Raw genomic sequence first — 17,812 nt, 5'->3', positions numbered from 1 at the left:
AGTTGGCATCGTTTCACTTCTTCCAGTTGCTGGATATCATGGCCGGCCTGTACTCTGGTTCTGCAAGTGCTGTGCAGAGTGGAGGTAGAAGCTCTGTGTTTTTCCAAGTTGATTCTGGTGTCCGGACATGGGGGTGTTCTGCTCTTACTCTGTTCAATGATCACAAGGACTGGGTGTTTGGGCAGAGTTGTGGTGTCCAGCGGCTGTGGGGCATCTGTTGGAAGAAGAAAGATTCAGGGATCTTGACTTTACTGACGATGCTGTGATCTTCAATGGAGGCTCTCATCTGGGCTCTCGAGAGACTGAGTGAGGAGTCCGAGTGTTCGGGCTTGTGAGGGTCCTGATAAAAACCAAGAGCCAGGCCTTTAATGACCTCTTGGGCACAGCCATCAGCAGTGGCTCTAGTCCATCTCCAGTCCATCTCTAGGCCTGAGGTTGCCAAGATTGTCATCATAATTGGCAAAGTGGGCATCGAACTATCAGAACACTTCTGGTTAGCTTAATACACGTAACAGGATAAGCGACCAGTGATTTTTATTCAGGTACTAAATGACCAGCAGACGCTTGCAGAATGGATGTAAATAAACTCTGCCAGGCTGAAAATAAACCGGCCTTTGTCACATCAATGACACGAATCTCTCAGGGAGTAAAACCCCATTTGTTTTGCAATTTTTTTTTTGTTTTGCTCGTCACAAGTCCTCCTGTGACAGTCAGGTGACTGTTGATGGCCAACACCCTAATTCATTTACCTCGTTCATGCCCAGGGGTAGCAAGAGTTCAGTTTTTAAAGTCCAAAATGCCCCTCTGCTTAAAAGTCATTTATATTGTCACCCCCCCAGTGAGGGACGGGTGGTAACATTTCCCACACCAAGCGCTTTCCATGTGGCTGCCCCCACAAATGACGTGCCACCCTACTTACTACCTCAGGAGAGAACATCTGCTGGACGTGGGCATTAAGAGCCCCCTTCGTATTGCAGTCTAATCTGACCACTCATACGTGATGAACGATCAGCTTCTGACACCTAACTGCGACGTCAACATGCAGTGCCCCGTGTCCTGGGACCCCCGATACGTATTACACCCAAGCATCTTGTAGTTCATGACTAAGCACCAGTGAGAAAATGAGAGGCACACACACACAGGTGAACTTTTCATGCCATAAATAACATGTGTGCTCTCGCTGGAGGGTAGGTGCTGCCTTTCATTGTAACTGGCAGTTTGCTCTTCTCCATACTCCCAGACCAGCAGTCCACGCAGACTCTTCTTCGACAAATTAAAAGACACAATGAAAACGATCAACTCACCACCTCCACTTACACCGAGACTTCAGAGCTCTGACATTCAAGCACTTGACCCTCCACTGTCTCTGCATGTTTGGAGTCCTAATCACCAAGCACTTCGGATCTCTTCTGTGATTCCAAACCCTTTGCCGTGTCCGCAGATCAAACACCAACGGCCACTCCACTTTGTGTCGTAAATCAGAAGTCGTCATCTTCACCGCTGTCTCTTCAGTACACTCAGCCACGATCTGCAGGGACCAACAACACCATGAAAGTCCACCTTCCCGTACTTCACTTGCATTTATACGCCACCTCCGAGGAGTCACAGTCAAGCCCAAGTGACACTCGATTGTCCCCTCTAACTGCTCTGCTTCTTGACACACAATACAGTCTCCCCGTGTGGGCACTCTCGACGCCCTCTAGTGGACGTCTTGTATTTGGCACCTCACGGCAAACCTGTGCCAGGCTGATGGTCCCTCTGCACTCGGAGATACGCTGGTCCCCCAACTCCACTGACCAGAACCGTCACCATTGTTCTTTCTGTCCACAGATCCAACGACTACCACCATTCACTGTAAATCAGAAGTCGGATCGCCACACACAATGTCTTCCTTGCTGTCTTTCGGATGCTCAGCAGGTTCGACCACAATCTCTATGGACTAAGAACAGAAACAACGTACTGAACACCTCCCTGTCCTTCACACGGCCGTCACCTCTGTGACACTTGGTTAGCCCCCACTACCATTGTCTCAGTCTGGCACCACATCTCTCCTCATCACCAGGATGATGGGCCCCCTTCCACAACCTCCCACCGCAGACATTTCGAGAGAATCCCAAACCAATGCCCGCTCCTGTGCCCCCCCCCAAGGTGAGAGTATCCTTACCTATTGGCACTCTGTCCCCTGATCCACAGTTATACCAACTTCTGTCAAGTCTGTGACGTAATAGCGCAGACAAGGAGGAGACCCCATTTTAGACACCTGTGGAGTGAGCTGCCCACCGCTTTAGGAACATTAAACTGTTTATAGTTCAGCTCCTGAAGAATTCAAACAAACAGTGAACACTAAATGAGGATTTAATTTATAAACCTCTGCCAGTTCTATGAAATGTGACCCCATACCAAGGGGAGGTCACCCCACACAGATAACGGACAGAACTTGAACAGATGAGATGATGAGATGAATCACTAATGAGATGTGCAACTTCAAGCACCTTACGTGTCACAGTCAGTCAAACAATAAGATGCTGCCACCTGGTGGAAGGGATACGAGACCTCCAAGACGTCTCATGTGTCAGGGTTGGCTTCTTCATTTAGCTTTACTCTCCCCCCCCATGACACTGCATTCATCCTTTAAGAGGTTCTCACACCTAAGGAAGTCGTTTTTGGACAGCAGACACGGTGGGCTCAGCTGCGCCTCTGATCTTGTGAAGCGGCACCGCCACTTTGGAGATTCCTTCTGCCACGTTCCTCATCAACAGAAGGATGGTGGGCATGTGTTGCTCTGCATGTGCCACGACGCTCCGTAAGAACAAAAGAACACTCGATGAATTAACCGTTTCCATTCGCCACAAAGACTCGGATCGTTTTTTTTGTCGTTTGTGCCATTCCAGAAATGCGGAGCGTGGCACAAGTCAGCAGATCTTCATTTAGTAGCCCACCGCTCCCAGTACAGCCCGCCCACACCTGACTGTGCTTCTTACGTGCAGTTGTACCCGGAGGTGGACACTCGGAGCAGACTTGGGGGCGCTGGATCGTGGGTTGAGCAGAGACGTTTATTAGTCTGAAAAGTGTGCTGCGGGCCACTCCGGGGTTTGTTCTTTCTGTGTGCAGACCTGTCTAATGTTAACATGCAATTCCACACCCACGTAAGAACAGGAGAAATTTGACGAATGAGAGGAGACCATCCAGTCCATCAAGTTCGTCTGTTCAGCCGAAAGCCCAACATCTCATCCAGACCCTTCTTGAAGGTTGTCAGAGTTCTTGGTAGTTTGTTCAGATTTCCACAACTCTGTGTAAAGGTGAGCTTCTTGGCCTTAGTCTTAAATGCACGTCCCCTTAGTCTCCTCTAGGTGTCCTCAAGGATGTGATTCACCCTTAGGCTGAAAGAATCGATTTCTTAGAGAGTTTGGAAGACCTGGATGAGGTCCCCAGTTTGTCTTCTCTGCTGGTGGCTGAACAGGTTAATTCTGAGAGATTCCTTCTGCCACGTCCCTCATCAACTGAGACATGGTGGGCATGTGTTGCTCTGGCATGTGCCTTGACACTCCACCAGAACAAAAGAACACTCGATAAATGAACCTGAAGTCCTGGCGCACACCTTGGCTCCTCTCTTCTTCACCTCTTCAAGTGCTGCTGTGTCTTTCTTGTAGCCTGGTGACCACAACTAATGATGTCCATCCCTGTCTTTGTAATCATTAATGAGATCTGCAACTTCACACACCTGCAGTGGGCTGGCACCCTGCTCGGGGTTTGTTTCCTGCCTTGCGCCCTGTGTTGGCTGGGATTTGCTCCAGCAGACCCCCGTGACCCTGTAGTTAGGATATAGCGGGTTGGATAATGGATGGATGGAACTTCACACACTTTTCGTGTCAAAGTCAGTCAAACTATAAGATGCTGCCACCTGGTGGAAGGGATATGAGACCTCCAAGACGTCCCATGTGTCAGGGTTGGTTTCTTCATTTAGCTTTACTCTCCCCTCCATGACATTTTAGGGACACTTCATTCATCCTTTAAGGGGTTTTCACACCTAAGGAATTCATTTTTGGACACCCCTAAAGACGTGCTGATTAGTGTTAACTGGAGATTCACGAATGACCTGAGGGAGCGTTTAAGTGGGTTTTCTGGCCAAGTAGCGTCCCATCCATCCATCCATTGTCCACCGCTTATCCAAAATCAGGTCAAAAGTCCAATAAAGGAAAATTTTCTGCCCTGCACCTGAATTTTCTGGGGTGGTCTCCACCCTCGTGGGACCCTGATGTAGACTACAGGTGTTTGGGAATGTCATTGATTTGTTTGGTTCATGCAGGGGTCTCCACCTGGGCATTCTGCTTTTACTTTTAAGTTGATTGGTGGCTCTAAATTGGCACTGTATTAGGATGTGTGTGTGGTTAGGGGCACTGCAATAGACTGGCACCCCACCCTTGGTTGGCTCCTGCTTTCCATCCAGTGCAGAAGATTTACGCTCCACCCACCGGGACCCTGAAGTGAGCTGAGTGAGTTTTGAGAACATTCTTGATTCATTTCACCAGTTATTAGGAACACCAGTGCACCCGCTAATCCATGGAATTATCTAATCAGCCAATCGTGTGGCAGCAGTGGAACGCATACATTCTGGCAGATTTGGGTTAGGAGCTTTAGTTAATGTCATATCAAATTCCGGAATGGGGTTTTATAGGTGACATGACTGTTGGTGCCAGGCAGGCTGGTTGGAGTTTCTCTGTAACTGCTGATCTCCAGTGATTTTTCCCACACAGCAGTCTCTGAAGTTCACTCAGAATGGTGTGAAAAACAAAAAAACATCCAGTGGATGAGAGAGGTCAGTGTAGAATGGCCAGACTGGTCTGAGCTCTGGTAACTCTGATGACCTCTCCATACGACTTTGGTGAGCAGAAACGCCTCTCAGAATGCACAACACGTAGAACTTCAAGGCAGATAGGCCGCCACAGCAGGAGACCACGTCAGGTTTCACTCCTGTCAGCCAAGAACAGAATGTTGAGGGTCCAGTGGGCCAAAACTGGACAGATGAAGGCCAGAGAAATGTAGCCTGGTCTGCTGAATCTCCATTTCTGCTGGTGCTCATTGGTGGGAGCCACCAACATCAGGAATTCATGGACCCAACTGGCAGTCCAAGCTGGTGGTCGTCCTGTAATGGTGTGGGGAACATTTTCTTGGCACATTTCGGGCCTGTTAGTAGCAGTCACTCTTCCCTTGAAAGCCGCTGCTGATCTGAGTATCCGTGTGAATCGCTTCACGGACTGCTTACACGTCTTCTAATGGCCAATGCCAGCATGACAATGAGCCTCGTCACAAAGCAAACTGCTTTCACGTGGCCTTCCCAACCAAACATCTTACGGATGTGGTAGAACGGGAGACTGGCAGCACAACAAATCTGCAGACACTGCAATCACGTCAACGTGGACTGACATTTCAAAGGAACGTTTCCCCACGCCATGAAGGACTGCCCAGCATTAGGATTACGGGCCCAACAATTTGCTTTTACACCAGAGAGACTAAACAGACCCGTCTCTTAACTACTGGGCCCGAGTCTGATGATGTGGCTTTGTGAAAGTTACGATCTGCTCTTAGTGCCCATGACACCGCCATCTCAGTCATCTTCTTCTTGCTTTTCTCAGAAGGGGTCAGCTTAGTGTCACACAGCCCTGTCATCAGGGTGTCACCGTGGGCCACAGTGATTACTCCCACCCTCGCCAATCAGCCTAATTACAGAGCCAGGCTGATGAGGGTGCTGCACCGAGCTGTGATTACGGGCGCAGCGGCGGCTTATTGAGTTGATCGATGTGTCCTGCATGGGTGCTGAGCTGCGTACAGGAGATTAAGGGCTTCTTGATTTCAGATGCAGTGCAGTGGGTGGTGGGGGCTATTTTTACAAGCAGGCCTCGGATCAACGTGAGCATCTGCGTGATAATCATGGATTGCCAGGGTCAGCTGCCTTGAAAATAATGAAGCAGCAAAGCTGGACAAGGCTGAGGCAGCAGTGGACATGTGAGGGAGGATCAATGGCTATTGACTTGCTAGCCTGCACCCCCCCCCCTCCCCCCCCCCCCCCCCCCCCATGTCCCGAGTCCGGCGGACTGAACAGCTGCCTCTGTTATGTAAAGTCCCCGGAGTGCTCATGAACCCCTCGCAGTGTGTTTTCGGGCTGGCGGTGTGACAGCGACACGCAGTCACGTGAGTTCCCTTTTGGTCACATCTGCTTTTTTTTTTCCCTAACGGACGTAGCAAAGGGAACGTCACACAGTCCGCCTCGCCTATCCAGAGTGTACCGAATGCACGACACGAGTGCCAAGTCATCCCCCGGCACGTTTAACTCCAAAAACCAACCAGCAGCAGCAGCAGATGCGGTAGTCTTCTCGGCTCTCTCTAAGGGTCCGCTAACCTCGGATCTTTTTTTTTTTTTTGCCTCCGACTATTGACAAGTGGCTCTAATTAAAGCCCCAGAGTGTCGCAGCAGCGTCCCCATCGAGCGCTCTTTATTACCGGTGATCGCTGCTATCCGGGATGTATCTGCGCTCGTTTGCCTGCCCGCTGCGAGATGCTGCGTCTGCGATTTAAGCCGCCCGTCTGATTGGGCGCAGGAGGACCTTCTGTGTGGGAGGGGGGAGCGGCGGGGGAGAGAGAGAGAGAAACGGAGAGAGAGAGAGAGAGAGGACGCTAGCTGACTGGGCTGGGAACGACGGCCCGTCCACGGTGCGCATCTCGCATGGCTTCGGCACTCTGACGGACCCCTCCGTCTCCCGGCTGGCCGCGCCTCACCTCCCCTCGGGCGTGCTCATCTCAGCTCGCCGCTGCCACCCCGACAGCCATGTCCTAAAGCCCCGAGCTGCGGGCGAACAAAGGAAAAAGCCGCCTCGCGCACAATGGATATGAATATGAGGAAATTCACCGTCAGGAGGTTCTTCTCGGTCTACCTGCGGAAGAAGTCGCGCTCCAAGAGCTCCAGCCTCAGCAGACTCGAGGTGCGTACTTCTTCATCTCCTTGTTTTCCATGTTGTCATTCGCCGATTTTCATTGTCTCGACGGTGCGCTGGAAAACGGGCAACTTCACTCGGCACCGGGGAACGCACAAGAAAAGAGCTTGGCCAGGACTTGTGCGACGCCGCGTTTTCCGCTTCCACCCATCCCATCCCTCCATTGGAATTTGGGAGACCCTCCACCAAGCCCCCTCCTAGAAGCGGCAGGGTTGTGTAGCAGCAACTAACTCTGTGCGGGACACGCGTGCATCAAAAGTGGGCGAATTCAGACCGTCGGGTTAGCCGAACTTGGACTCCTTTAGGATGTGCGAAGAAATCGCAGAAACACCGAGAGGACGTGCGAACTCAGCAGGGGGTTTAGGAGATCTGCACAAGCGATCGAGTCAATCATGAATTCAAAATAACGACATAGTGATAATAATAATAATAATAATAATATGTTAATACTACTACTACTACTAAAACACTATTAATAAGAAGGGAAGACAGCAACGCTAATTCCCCACGTTGGAACCAGAAAGAGAGAGACGCGTTGTTTTTGTCTGTGAAGCCTTCATCAGGTGTGTCAGGATATCATCTTCCAAACCTGCTGTGTCCTGATCAGAGCCTCGGGGAAGCTGGAGCCCATGGCAGCAACATTGGGCACAAGGCAGGAACGACACCTGGACAGGATGCCAGTCCATTGCAAGGCGAACACACACACACACACACACACCAGGGGCTTATCTAGCATCGCCAATCCCCCTAATCTTTAAGGGGACCCCCAGAGTACCCGGAGGAAACCCACATGGCCCAAGGGAGGACATGCAGACTCCACACAGAGAGGAAGCCCAGTCTCCTTGTTGTGAGGCACTACTGCATCACCCTAATAATAATATATTATAATTAAAATAATAATGATTACAATGGTGATGATGATGATAGCAGGAAGGAAAAAAGCAACGCTAATTTCCATGATGTAACAAGAAAAGCGGGTTAGAGATGCACCATTTTGTCTGTGTAGCCTTTATCAGGTGTGTCAATAATAATTAATAATTTCTTCTTCTTCTTCGTGTCAATCTTGCAGCACTCAAACGTTGCATTCACATCAATTCAGTCTTTAATGGATCAGCTCAGTTTCACCCTCTGAATTTGCTTCAAGTGGCTCCAACCTGCTTAACTTTTAATTTCTTTTGTCTTTGTGCCTTTTTTAATAAAAGGTAAAATGTTTTTTTTTTTACTAGCATGGCCAGAAACTCAATGGGGTGGGGGGGGTCATGGGGGTCTTCAAGAAGCTGCGTACCTGCGCTGTAAGTTCAAGTGGTCTTCCCGGTCAGCCCCTGCTCCTGATGTGGACGTCGCTGAATTCCAGGGTCTGTCAAGTTGGCTCTTTAATGAGCTGCCCTGCTTTTACGTGTTTTCTGGTGTCCCGGTGTCTCCTTTTACGTTCGTTCGTTTCACAATGCAGGGCACTGTCTTCATGCCCAGTTAAATGTCTAAGACTCGAACAGCATTCGGCTCTCTGGCTTTAGGGCTTTCTTGGCACCAACAATGCACCTGCCGTCGGAGGCGTAGCTAGAAATGAATTTGAGAATTTGAGGATGAGACACGACACGCAACACGTCGTAATTCCATCTGTGAACGGTCAGTTGGATTGGTCGTAAACTGCATCGGGAGGTTCAAACCCAAAATCCCAGCCACCCCTGGCTATGCCTGTACGCTTCATTTTAGTTTGTGTCGCCTCATGTGAGGAGGGCAGGGTTAGTGGTGGTGGGGTCAGCAGGGTGACGAGTCCAGGGTCTGTTATCTCGAAGGCTGATTGTTGTTTTGACAGCCATGACACATACAGTGTGCTCGTCCTCCTCCTCCTCCTTTACTTCGGCTGTCCTAATTGCTCCAAGGCACAGAATGAAAGCTGCTCAAGGAGCGGGTTGTCTAAGTGTGACAGGATCGTTAGGTGGCGCTTTCACTGAGCCCACCAAGGTGAAGCTTGCCATTCTACATCATTTGTGTTGAAACAGTCGGCAGTCAAGGGGCTTACTAAAAAAGACAAAAGCAGAACGACCGCTCAGACAGCAGAAGAAAGTCCTTTCATTTGCTGAAGGATCACGAGCTGAGGTAGACTTCTTCCATGTGATATTCCCCCAGTGTGTCCTGCAGGTCTGTCCTCCTAGAAGGCTGTGGTTGCCCTCCTCCTGCACACGGCGACACAACAAACCACTTGAAGAGTTTTCTTTGGACCTGATGCAGCACCAGCAGCAGCAGCAGCTCAACTCTGATGTCCTCCTGGACTGTGGAGCTCCTCACCTTCTCTTGGAGAGCTCTTTATAAAGGCCTCCACCCTGACTCCTGAACAGGGCCTCGAGGTCCCTAAACTCCTCCATTTGGAGCTGCTTAGCCACAGAAAGAGAGAAAGAGATGATCTGAAATTCAGAGCACCCGAGTCTCAACAGGTGGCCACACGGCTCCCACGTCCAGACTTCTCATACTGCATCTGGTTATTGGCTGTGTGGACTCTGCATGTTCTTCCCTTATCTTTGTGGGCTTCCTCCCCACATTCAAAGGTGTGTGTGTGTGTGTGTGTGTGTGTGTGTGTGTGTGTTAGGTTGATTGGCAGTTCCTGACTGATCCCACATGGACAGGTGTGTGTGTGGACCCTGGCATTCCATCTGTCCAGGATTGGTTTCTGCCTTGATGGTCTCTGATACCCCATTTCACATAAAATGGAATCTAAAGGCCCCTGGATAGACTTCTTCATATAAACATATATTTTCTATTGTGATTATTTTATGTTTGAACAGTGGCATCCTGTCCAAGGTTGGGTCCTGACTTGCTAGGACAGGCTCAGACTCCACTGTGTCCTTGAATTAGATTATTCAAAAGTGATAATATAATATAATATAATATAATATAATATAATATAATATAATATAATATAATATAATATAATACATAATATAATATAGGGCGTGACGGTGACTCAGCTGGTCCTCCCTGTGTGGAGTTTGCATGTTCTCCCTGTGTCTGCATGAATTTCCTCCCACAGTCCAAACACATGCAGGTTAGGTGCACTGGCCATCCAAAATTGTCCCTGGTGTGTGCTTGGTGTGTGTGTGCCCTGCAGTGGGCTGGCATCCTGCCTTGCGCCCTGTGTTGGCTGGGATTGGCTCCAGCAGACCCCCGTGACCCTGTAGTTAGGATATAGCAGGTTGGATAATATAACATTTCTGAGATTAACTGGTGTCCTGTCCAAACTGGGTTTCTTCATTGCGACTGATGCTGCCTTGATAATCTCTGAATGCCCCACTTCACCTCAATACCCCTAAATAATATTATAAAATATATAATACTAGAAACACACAGACCTCTGGTCCTCCCAAGACTGAAGTTCTAGCCCCAGTAGGTCTCAAAATCCCAGCAGGTTTCTGTACCATATGTCCTTGATGCTTAGCAGGTGCCACAACTGTCATTTCTCTGCTTCTTCTTCTTCCTATCACAAGATCAGCTTCTGCAATTTGATTCACACTCGGCAGATGTTGCTGCTCTTCTTGTTCTCTCTGCCACATCACCTTCTTGATCGGTTTCCCTGTGTATTTCACCCTAAGAAAGAGGCAGACCCTCATAACTTTGTAGAGGAAGCTGCCAGCCACATTTTTTGCTTCACCCGCATGTATCATGTCATAAGCTTTTGATTAAGACCATAAGATTAAGATTAAGATCAGGGTTCTAGCCACATTAATTGCATCACAGATGGACTCAGCCCTTAGTATATTATGCATGTAGTTAAAGGCCCTGAGAAAGACCACTTCATAAACACATTTCACATTCTCGTAACTGTTTCGTGTTTAAAGCTGGCATTCTGTTCAGGGTTGGTTCCTGCCTTGAATCTGACGCTGCTAGGACAGGCTGTGGCCACACTGGGTTAGTGAACTGGAATTAGTAGATGTGAGGACATTATATTATATTATATTATATTATATTATATTATATTATATTATATTATATTATATTATATTATATTATATTATATGCCCAGCCGTGACCCTGGTCTGGATAAAGCAGGTGAGAAAATGTCACATATTTCACATGCCTGCTACCCAATTGCCTGCTCAAAATGTGAACTGCGTGCGTTTTTGGGCTTAACTCTTGTTAAATTCTGTAGTTACTTCCATCACAGAAGAAAACTGGAAATCTAAATCTCACAGGAAAGACTCTTTGATTTGTGGACCCGCCTCTCTTCATCATTCATTGGTTAAGAGTCCTGTTTGCAATGTGAAAAGTTCAAAGTTGCATACTGGAGCTAACAGGATAGAAATAGAAAGAGAAGGTCCAGATGGACAACTGCATAAGCAGAGAAGGACATTGGAGTGTGGAGTGTTACACGCCTTACCAGACCTTGTTTGGCTTCTTCTTTTCACCCCAGTGAGGTCTTCAATTAAGAAAAGCTGAATCCGGGATGTTGACCCCAGTACACTTTTGCAGTTGTCTTGTGTCCAGTGTCCGTGTTCTTTTGCCTGTTTTCACCTTTTGGTTTTAATTGTCAGTTTCTGATGTGACTTTTCCACTTAAGGCGTATGTTTCTCACACTCTCAAGTCCTTCTCCTCTCATGCAGTTGTCCATCTTGGCCTTACCCTTCTTTTTCTGTTCTGTTCAGATCCATTTTTTTCCTCGTTTCCAAAGGTAATAACAGGCAGAGGCAGAGTGCCCTGTCTTAGCCAACATGGAAGGACTAGCATCCTGGTGGGATTCAACAGAAGATCCTTGCCTGGCTGGGAGGCCAGAATAGGTGGGTGGACTTGGAGAGGTAGCATACCAAGAGAGCATGCACCTCTGGGGCAGCAGTCCTGGGTCAGAGGATCCCGATCCACAGCTGCAAAGTATACTGGGAGTTATAGTCCCATGAGGCAGCCCTGTGGGTTTCCATGGGTGCTGCAGGAAACGGCTCTCCCTACTTTGTGAGGCTTCCCCTTCTCCCAGAAGTGCTTTCTAGTTGCAGTGTGGCAGCACCTGAGGTACTCCGAGGTCTGGTATAAAGAAGGGCACTGGGCCTCACCCAGGTGGGTTTGGAGTTGATACATTAGAGGAAAAGTTTTGCCTGGAGGAGATTTGTTATTATATTGTGGTTACTTATGTGCTGGAAGGTGGAAACGGTGAAAGATACTTTTATGTAATACAATTTCACTTAATTTGAACCCTTGACTGTGTCTGTGCACTTGTGTCTGGAATCTCCTGCTCCTTTAAAGTTACAATATATACATATAGGGACCCAAAAAAGGGCGTGGCTTGGGAGATTAGTGGGCGGTGCTTGGCTATCGTCTGGCCAGCAGTCCATTGGAGCTGTGGCTAGAAAGACAAGGTTGTGAGTGACAGCGCCCCCTGTTGTGTCTGGGCAGTAGGGTTTACCCTCTCAGAGCCTCGATGGAGCCCCCCCAAGCGCATGTGTGTGACAGTGGATAGTAGGATTTTTTTTGAAGGTATTTATTAATCTTCTTAACCTCCTGGCATTAACCTCAACTGTCTCTCTGGCTCAGAATTCTAAGTGAAAACGATTAAACCCGAGTGTCTTTTGGGTTTACCTGCTGTTGTTATATTCAGGCCAGCCTTCCTGTCTTTTTGGTTCAGTTTTGCCTCATTGTTTTTAAGTTAATGTTACCTACATTTTTTTATTTGCTTTGTTCTCTATGCCTCTGCTGTTTTCCATGTGTTTTGTGGGTGGGCCACTGAGCAACGGGGCCGCCTGCCAATCACCGCCAGGAACCACCCTATAAATCTGGGGATTGGGGTCTCCCACAGTTCATAGCAGCTTGTTTCAAATGTGCTTCAGTGTTTGGTGGGTCCGGTGATCCTTTGGTGCTTATTGTCTGCAGAGTTTGCTTTTGTTTTAGAACAATTTTGTTTATAATATAATATTATTTTTTTGGCTTATATATATGTAATATATTTATTTATTTTTAAAATATTCTGTAAGTCCCTTTTTGAGTCTAGCCAGGGCTTTTTGATGGTGAACCCCCACAGCAGGTATTTTTGGAACTGTCAGGACTTGTGTGCTTTGGTACTCTGAGTGCTTTTAACAAAACGAACCACCAGGATCAGTGGGAGACCCTCTGATGTCCAACAATAAGTCAGAATAAGGCTCAGGACAGCAGTCTACTGCCATCTAGTGGATTAGGAAAATGTGCTACAAACAAATCATGAATATTCATATACATTTTGCCACTCTAAGGTAACTTATCAATATTCATGAGTAGGTTGGAGCCTTCAACCAAAACACACAGTGGGGTGTAAAGAAGTAGCTATAAAGACAGTCTTAGAACAAACTGGAGCTGAGCCATTAGTTGGTCAACAGATAGTGAGGGTCACGTGAACTGGTGAGCAAATGGGCATCAGCGTCTTTTATCTGTGTATTGGTTTATATAGTGCCTTTCCAATATATCTAAAATATACTGTTTGTCATTATTTATTAAACGTGAAGTACATTTCATTTATATAATAGTATTAAAATGTTTAGTGCCTTCTCTCGCTCTCTCTCTACTTTATATAGTGCCTTTCACTATCCATTTATCTATTATACTTGTTTGATCTTTCTATTATATAGTGCCTTTCACATTTTTCTATAGTACTCAATGCTAATTACATTTATATAATATTTAAAGTCTTTCATCTCTAGAACTATTTGATATACTGTAGTGCCTTTCCAATTTCTCTATAATATACAGTACTTTCTCTCAGTATTTATTTATTTAGCATAAAAGCAAATTGCAGTTATATGACTATAATATGTAGTGTTCTTAATCTATCTATCTATCTATCTATCTATCTATCTATCTATCTATCTATCTATCTATCTATCTATCTATCTATCTATCTATCTATCTATCATATAGCGCCTTTCACTCTCTATCTATCTATCTATCTATCTATCTATCTATCTATCTATCTATCTATCTATCTATCTATCTATCTATCTATCTATCTATCTATCTATCATATAGCGCCTTTCACTCTATCTATCTATCTATCTATCTATCTATCTATCTATCTATCTATCTATCTATCTATCTATCTATTTATCTCTCTCTTTTGTATATTACTATCATACCGTACCCTCTATGTCTTTATCTGTTTTTTTATTATATGGTGCCTTTTACAGCACTTTTCTGATTGGAATGTGCTAATAAGAACTAACCAGTAAGTTTCTTGAAGAAGTTTAGGTCAGAGTTACACAAAAGGGTTCCTCCGCTGCTTCATCTGCACAATTCCGCCGAGGTGAACATAGACGTGAAAGGCGCTACATTAACATCAGCATTCACTTCATTGCACTTTGTGAGCCGAGCCCCCCTTGTCCTTTGTGTCTCGGCCCCAGGACTCCTCCTGCCGTGTGCTTACAGGACTTGAGGCCATGGGCCTGCTGGTTCTGGTGGCCTGTCCTGTGTCACTCACGTGTTGCATGTCCTTCTTATATGTGAGCTCTGGCCAGTGACGTGGCTCTCTGTGGTGGGGACATTGTGCCTGACAGTCTACTGACCACCCACAGCTCATCCCCATGGTGGTGGGTAGTTGTCTTTTGTGTTGGTGCCAAGACTAGTGCCCGCTACTGAAGGGCCACATTAGGCATTTCACATGGTGCTGTGGCCTGCTGAAACCCATGCCAGTTGTGGTCTGAGTGGTCTTTGTGTGTTTCCCTCTTGCACGCCAAGCGCATTTCTGTTTCAGGTTCATTCTAAGTTGGTTCCATGTGTGTTGGTGGTGGGGGTCCTGTAATCTTGTATTTGTGCCAGTGGGGGTAGCTTGGTGAAGTACTTAACCAACTGAACTTGAAACCCCTATGGCTGCCAGTTCAATTTCAATTCATTTTATTTTTATATAGTGCCCTATAGAGGGATGTGACACTGACTGGGGCCCTACTGTGACACGGGTGACCCAGGTGACTCAGTCCTCACGCTACACAAAGTGAAGGTTTATTGATATTTACATAGAATATCTAAGCAGAGGGCCAGACTCTTGAGACCCCCTTAGTGTCTTGGGGAGGTCTGGGCCTTTTGGGCAGGTGCAGTGATGGACAGACAGACAGAAGAAACAAAGGGAATCAAACCTGAAGATCTGGAGCTGATGTGCCATTTGCTCGACTTATCACTAAGAATTGTTCTTTAGCGTGAGCGTCAAGGAGACCACATGCATGGCGAGTGCAGCGCCTCACTGTAGGCGATATGGGCTATTAATAATCTCACCCACCGCCAACTCGCTCAAGTGCCGAGTCGCCATGGCTACTTGCTTCTCCAAGTTTCTGCCATCGCACCTGTGCCTCGCATGATTCCAAATCCGGAATAATTCTGTGATGGGCTGCAATCTTCACTGATGCACTTCAGCCCAAGAGGAGTCTAAGATGGCGTCATTGTCATCAGAGCCATCAGACTGTGAAAACTGAGAGTCGGCACACCGGCCAGTGCCAAACTGATTGATGTGCCACCTGGAGCCTTGGCAATACCAGCTGGGGCAGGAGCTTGGAGGTCAGAGCTGAAGTGGGCCGAGGAATGTGCACATTTATGAATTAGAGCAGCTTGGGCATCACAGAGTGAAGAAAGTACTGCAGTAAGACCACCAAAAGACTATCATATAGTGCCTTACAGTCCTGGGTGTTACACTGGATATGCTGATATACTGGCATGTCTTTACAATTTATAGCGCCTTTCACATCTATCTATCTATCTATCTATCTATCTATCTATCTATCTATCTATCTATCTATCTATCTATCTATCTATCTATCTATCTATCTATCTATTCTATAGCACCTTTCACACATCTATCTATCTATCTATCTATCTATCTATCTATCTATCTATCTATCTATCTATCTATCTATCGCACCTTTCACACATCTATCTATCTATCTATCTATCTATCTATCTATCTATCTATCTATCTATCTATCTATCTATCTATCTATCTATCTATCTATCTATCTATCATTGCCATCAATGGCACTTAGTCGTCAGGTTTCGATGAGGAGCCCGGTGCTGTGCAGTGCCCAGTTTTCACCACCAGGTGGCCAGCGTGCCTGTTCACTCTTTGGCCTCATGCGATGCGCTGCGCCGCCGTGTTGCTCTCATGGCTTCCCTTTTCCCAGTAATTGTCTAGGAATCTGAATGAAGGAAATTCAATGAAATGCTCAGTGATGTGTGACAAGGCAGGTCAAGGTCAGACTGAGGTGGCGGTTTGGCTGAATTCATTAAAGGGAGGCTCGGTGCTCTGATGAGGCGTTGGCAGCCAGTTGGTCCTCTTTGACCGCCATGCTGGTGCCTTCAACAGCAGATCCAATCCTCAGGAGATTTTCAGTTTCCTCCCACACTCCTCAGACACGCAGGTTTGGTCGACTGGCCTCTGTGTGTGTGTTTTCCCAGTAACAGACTGGCACCTGGTGTTGTTCCTGCCTTGCACCCGATGCTTGCTGGGTTAGGCTCCAGCTGCCCTGGATAAGCCGGTTAAGGAAGTGGATGGCGGAAGGTGGGGGGGGGGGGGGGTTGCAGATAGAATCTCCATAGCAATTCAGTGAAACAGTTTCATAAAAAGGGCCCGGCGCAAATCATGTTAAAAAGTTGAGAACAGGTACAGAAATCAAAGAAGACCACCCGATACTCTCAGGCTTGCCTGGTCCAGTTCACATCACGAGGAGTCGGAGCCGACCCCTGTAGCCCTGGGAGGAAGGCAGGGACAAGCCAGTCCACATCAGGCTCCCCGTCCACCCCTTGGCTTTGGGCTGCCCCACATGGTCGGACCCTCGCTCAGTGATGTCCGCCGAGGTCCTCCTCTGTCTTAGCTGTCAAAGATGTTTTATACGAGTCAAGTCTGACTGACAGTTTCCTGACCCTGATGGCTCGTCCTTCTCCAGCGTGTTCAGGTCATCGACTCTACTTGTGGCCACACAGAGTCGGCCCCCCAGTGTGAATGGTTGGAAGGTTTGTGGCTCCCATCATTCACAGGCCTCGGGGCTGGCAGACCAAATATCTGCTGACTGAACACCACTTGAGGTCGAGACCCCCCCCCTCGATGGTCTCCTGTTGTTCAGCCTGGCATGGCATGGAGCGGTTCGACACTCGCTTGGACCCGGGTGGGCAGATGTGACCCCTGCCGCCCACTCGGCGCCCCTGTGGCTCTTCATTCGCTTTATTCTGACATGTCGGAGCGGAGCTCATGGTGACTCGGCAGCGCAGGATGGACCACCTGGAGTCGCCTGTGTCCACTCGCGCTCTCCATTTTTGTTAATGGCTACTTCAGACTGCAGAAGAGCTTTGAGCTGACAGCCGCTGCCTCCATGAAGTGTTGGTGTAGGAGGACACGAGACTCCTTTGTTAGTTAAGTTTTGGAATTGTTATATCACCAGTTTGCTTCAGTTGTGTAGCCACAGCGTGTAGGACCTACTTGTGTGGACCATTGGGAGACCCCGTGACACCCCTGTGGGGTCAGCTTGAAGGTTAGGCTGCCATTTCTGCCCCCCTTTACTGTCACACTTTGAAGGCAGAAGGCCAACCCGAGGCCAAAGTCACCCGCATCTCTACGGCTGTCAGATTCCTCAACTAAACTCAGTCACATTGCCTATATAGTGCCTTTCGAGAGTGGTGACGTTTGATTCTTTGTTGAAGTTCCAAAACTACAATAATGATAATAATAACAGTAATAATAATAGTAATAGTAATAATAGATCCCGTTATAGCTAATACTCTAACGATATTTTCAGTATGACGAATACTTTCTGTGGGCCCGGACAGACGTTCATACAACATCATGGTAAATGAATTTCGTTTTATCGAAATGTAAATTTCAGTATAATGAACGTTTTTTG

The 17,812-nt window shown here is 47.4% G+C and overlaps 1 protein-coding gene and 1 long non-coding RNA gene across 4 annotated transcripts in view; both read left to right on the top strand.

Annotated features, from left to right (window-relative positions):
• The window catches only part of LOC127525970 (uncharacterized), a 495,457-nt gene that overhangs the window by 105,482 nt on the left and 372,163 nt on the right, over positions 1-17,812 (top strand). The gene's annotated exons all lie outside the window — the stretch shown is intronic.
• Positions 1-17,812, top strand: part of rps6ka2 (ribosomal protein S6 kinase, polypeptide 2) — a 123,790-nt gene that overhangs the window by 21,924 nt on the left and 84,054 nt on the right. Inside the window, exon 1 of one of the 3 annotated variants that reach the window (XM_028821100.2) lies at positions 6,442-6,977. The exons of the other annotated variants lie outside the window; for them this stretch is intronic. Coding sequence (XP_028676933.1) covers positions 6,879-6,977 — 99 coding nt within the window. The 5' untranslated portion in view covers positions 6,442-6,878. Of the gene's footprint in view, positions 1-6,441; positions 6,978-17,812 lie in introns of those variants that run through there. 3 annotated transcript variants of the gene reach the window in all.

The sequence above is a fragment of the Erpetoichthys calabaricus genome, chromosome 15, assembly GCF_900747795.2.
Source record: "Erpetoichthys calabaricus chromosome 15, fErpCal1.3, whole genome shotgun sequence".
In the NCBI taxonomy this organism is placed as follows: Eukaryota; Metazoa; Chordata; class Cladistia; order Polypteriformes; family Polypteridae; genus Erpetoichthys; species Erpetoichthys calabaricus.
The sequence above is the reverse complement of the archived record's forward strand: the minus strand, read 5'-3'. Positions and strand labels throughout refer to the sequence as shown.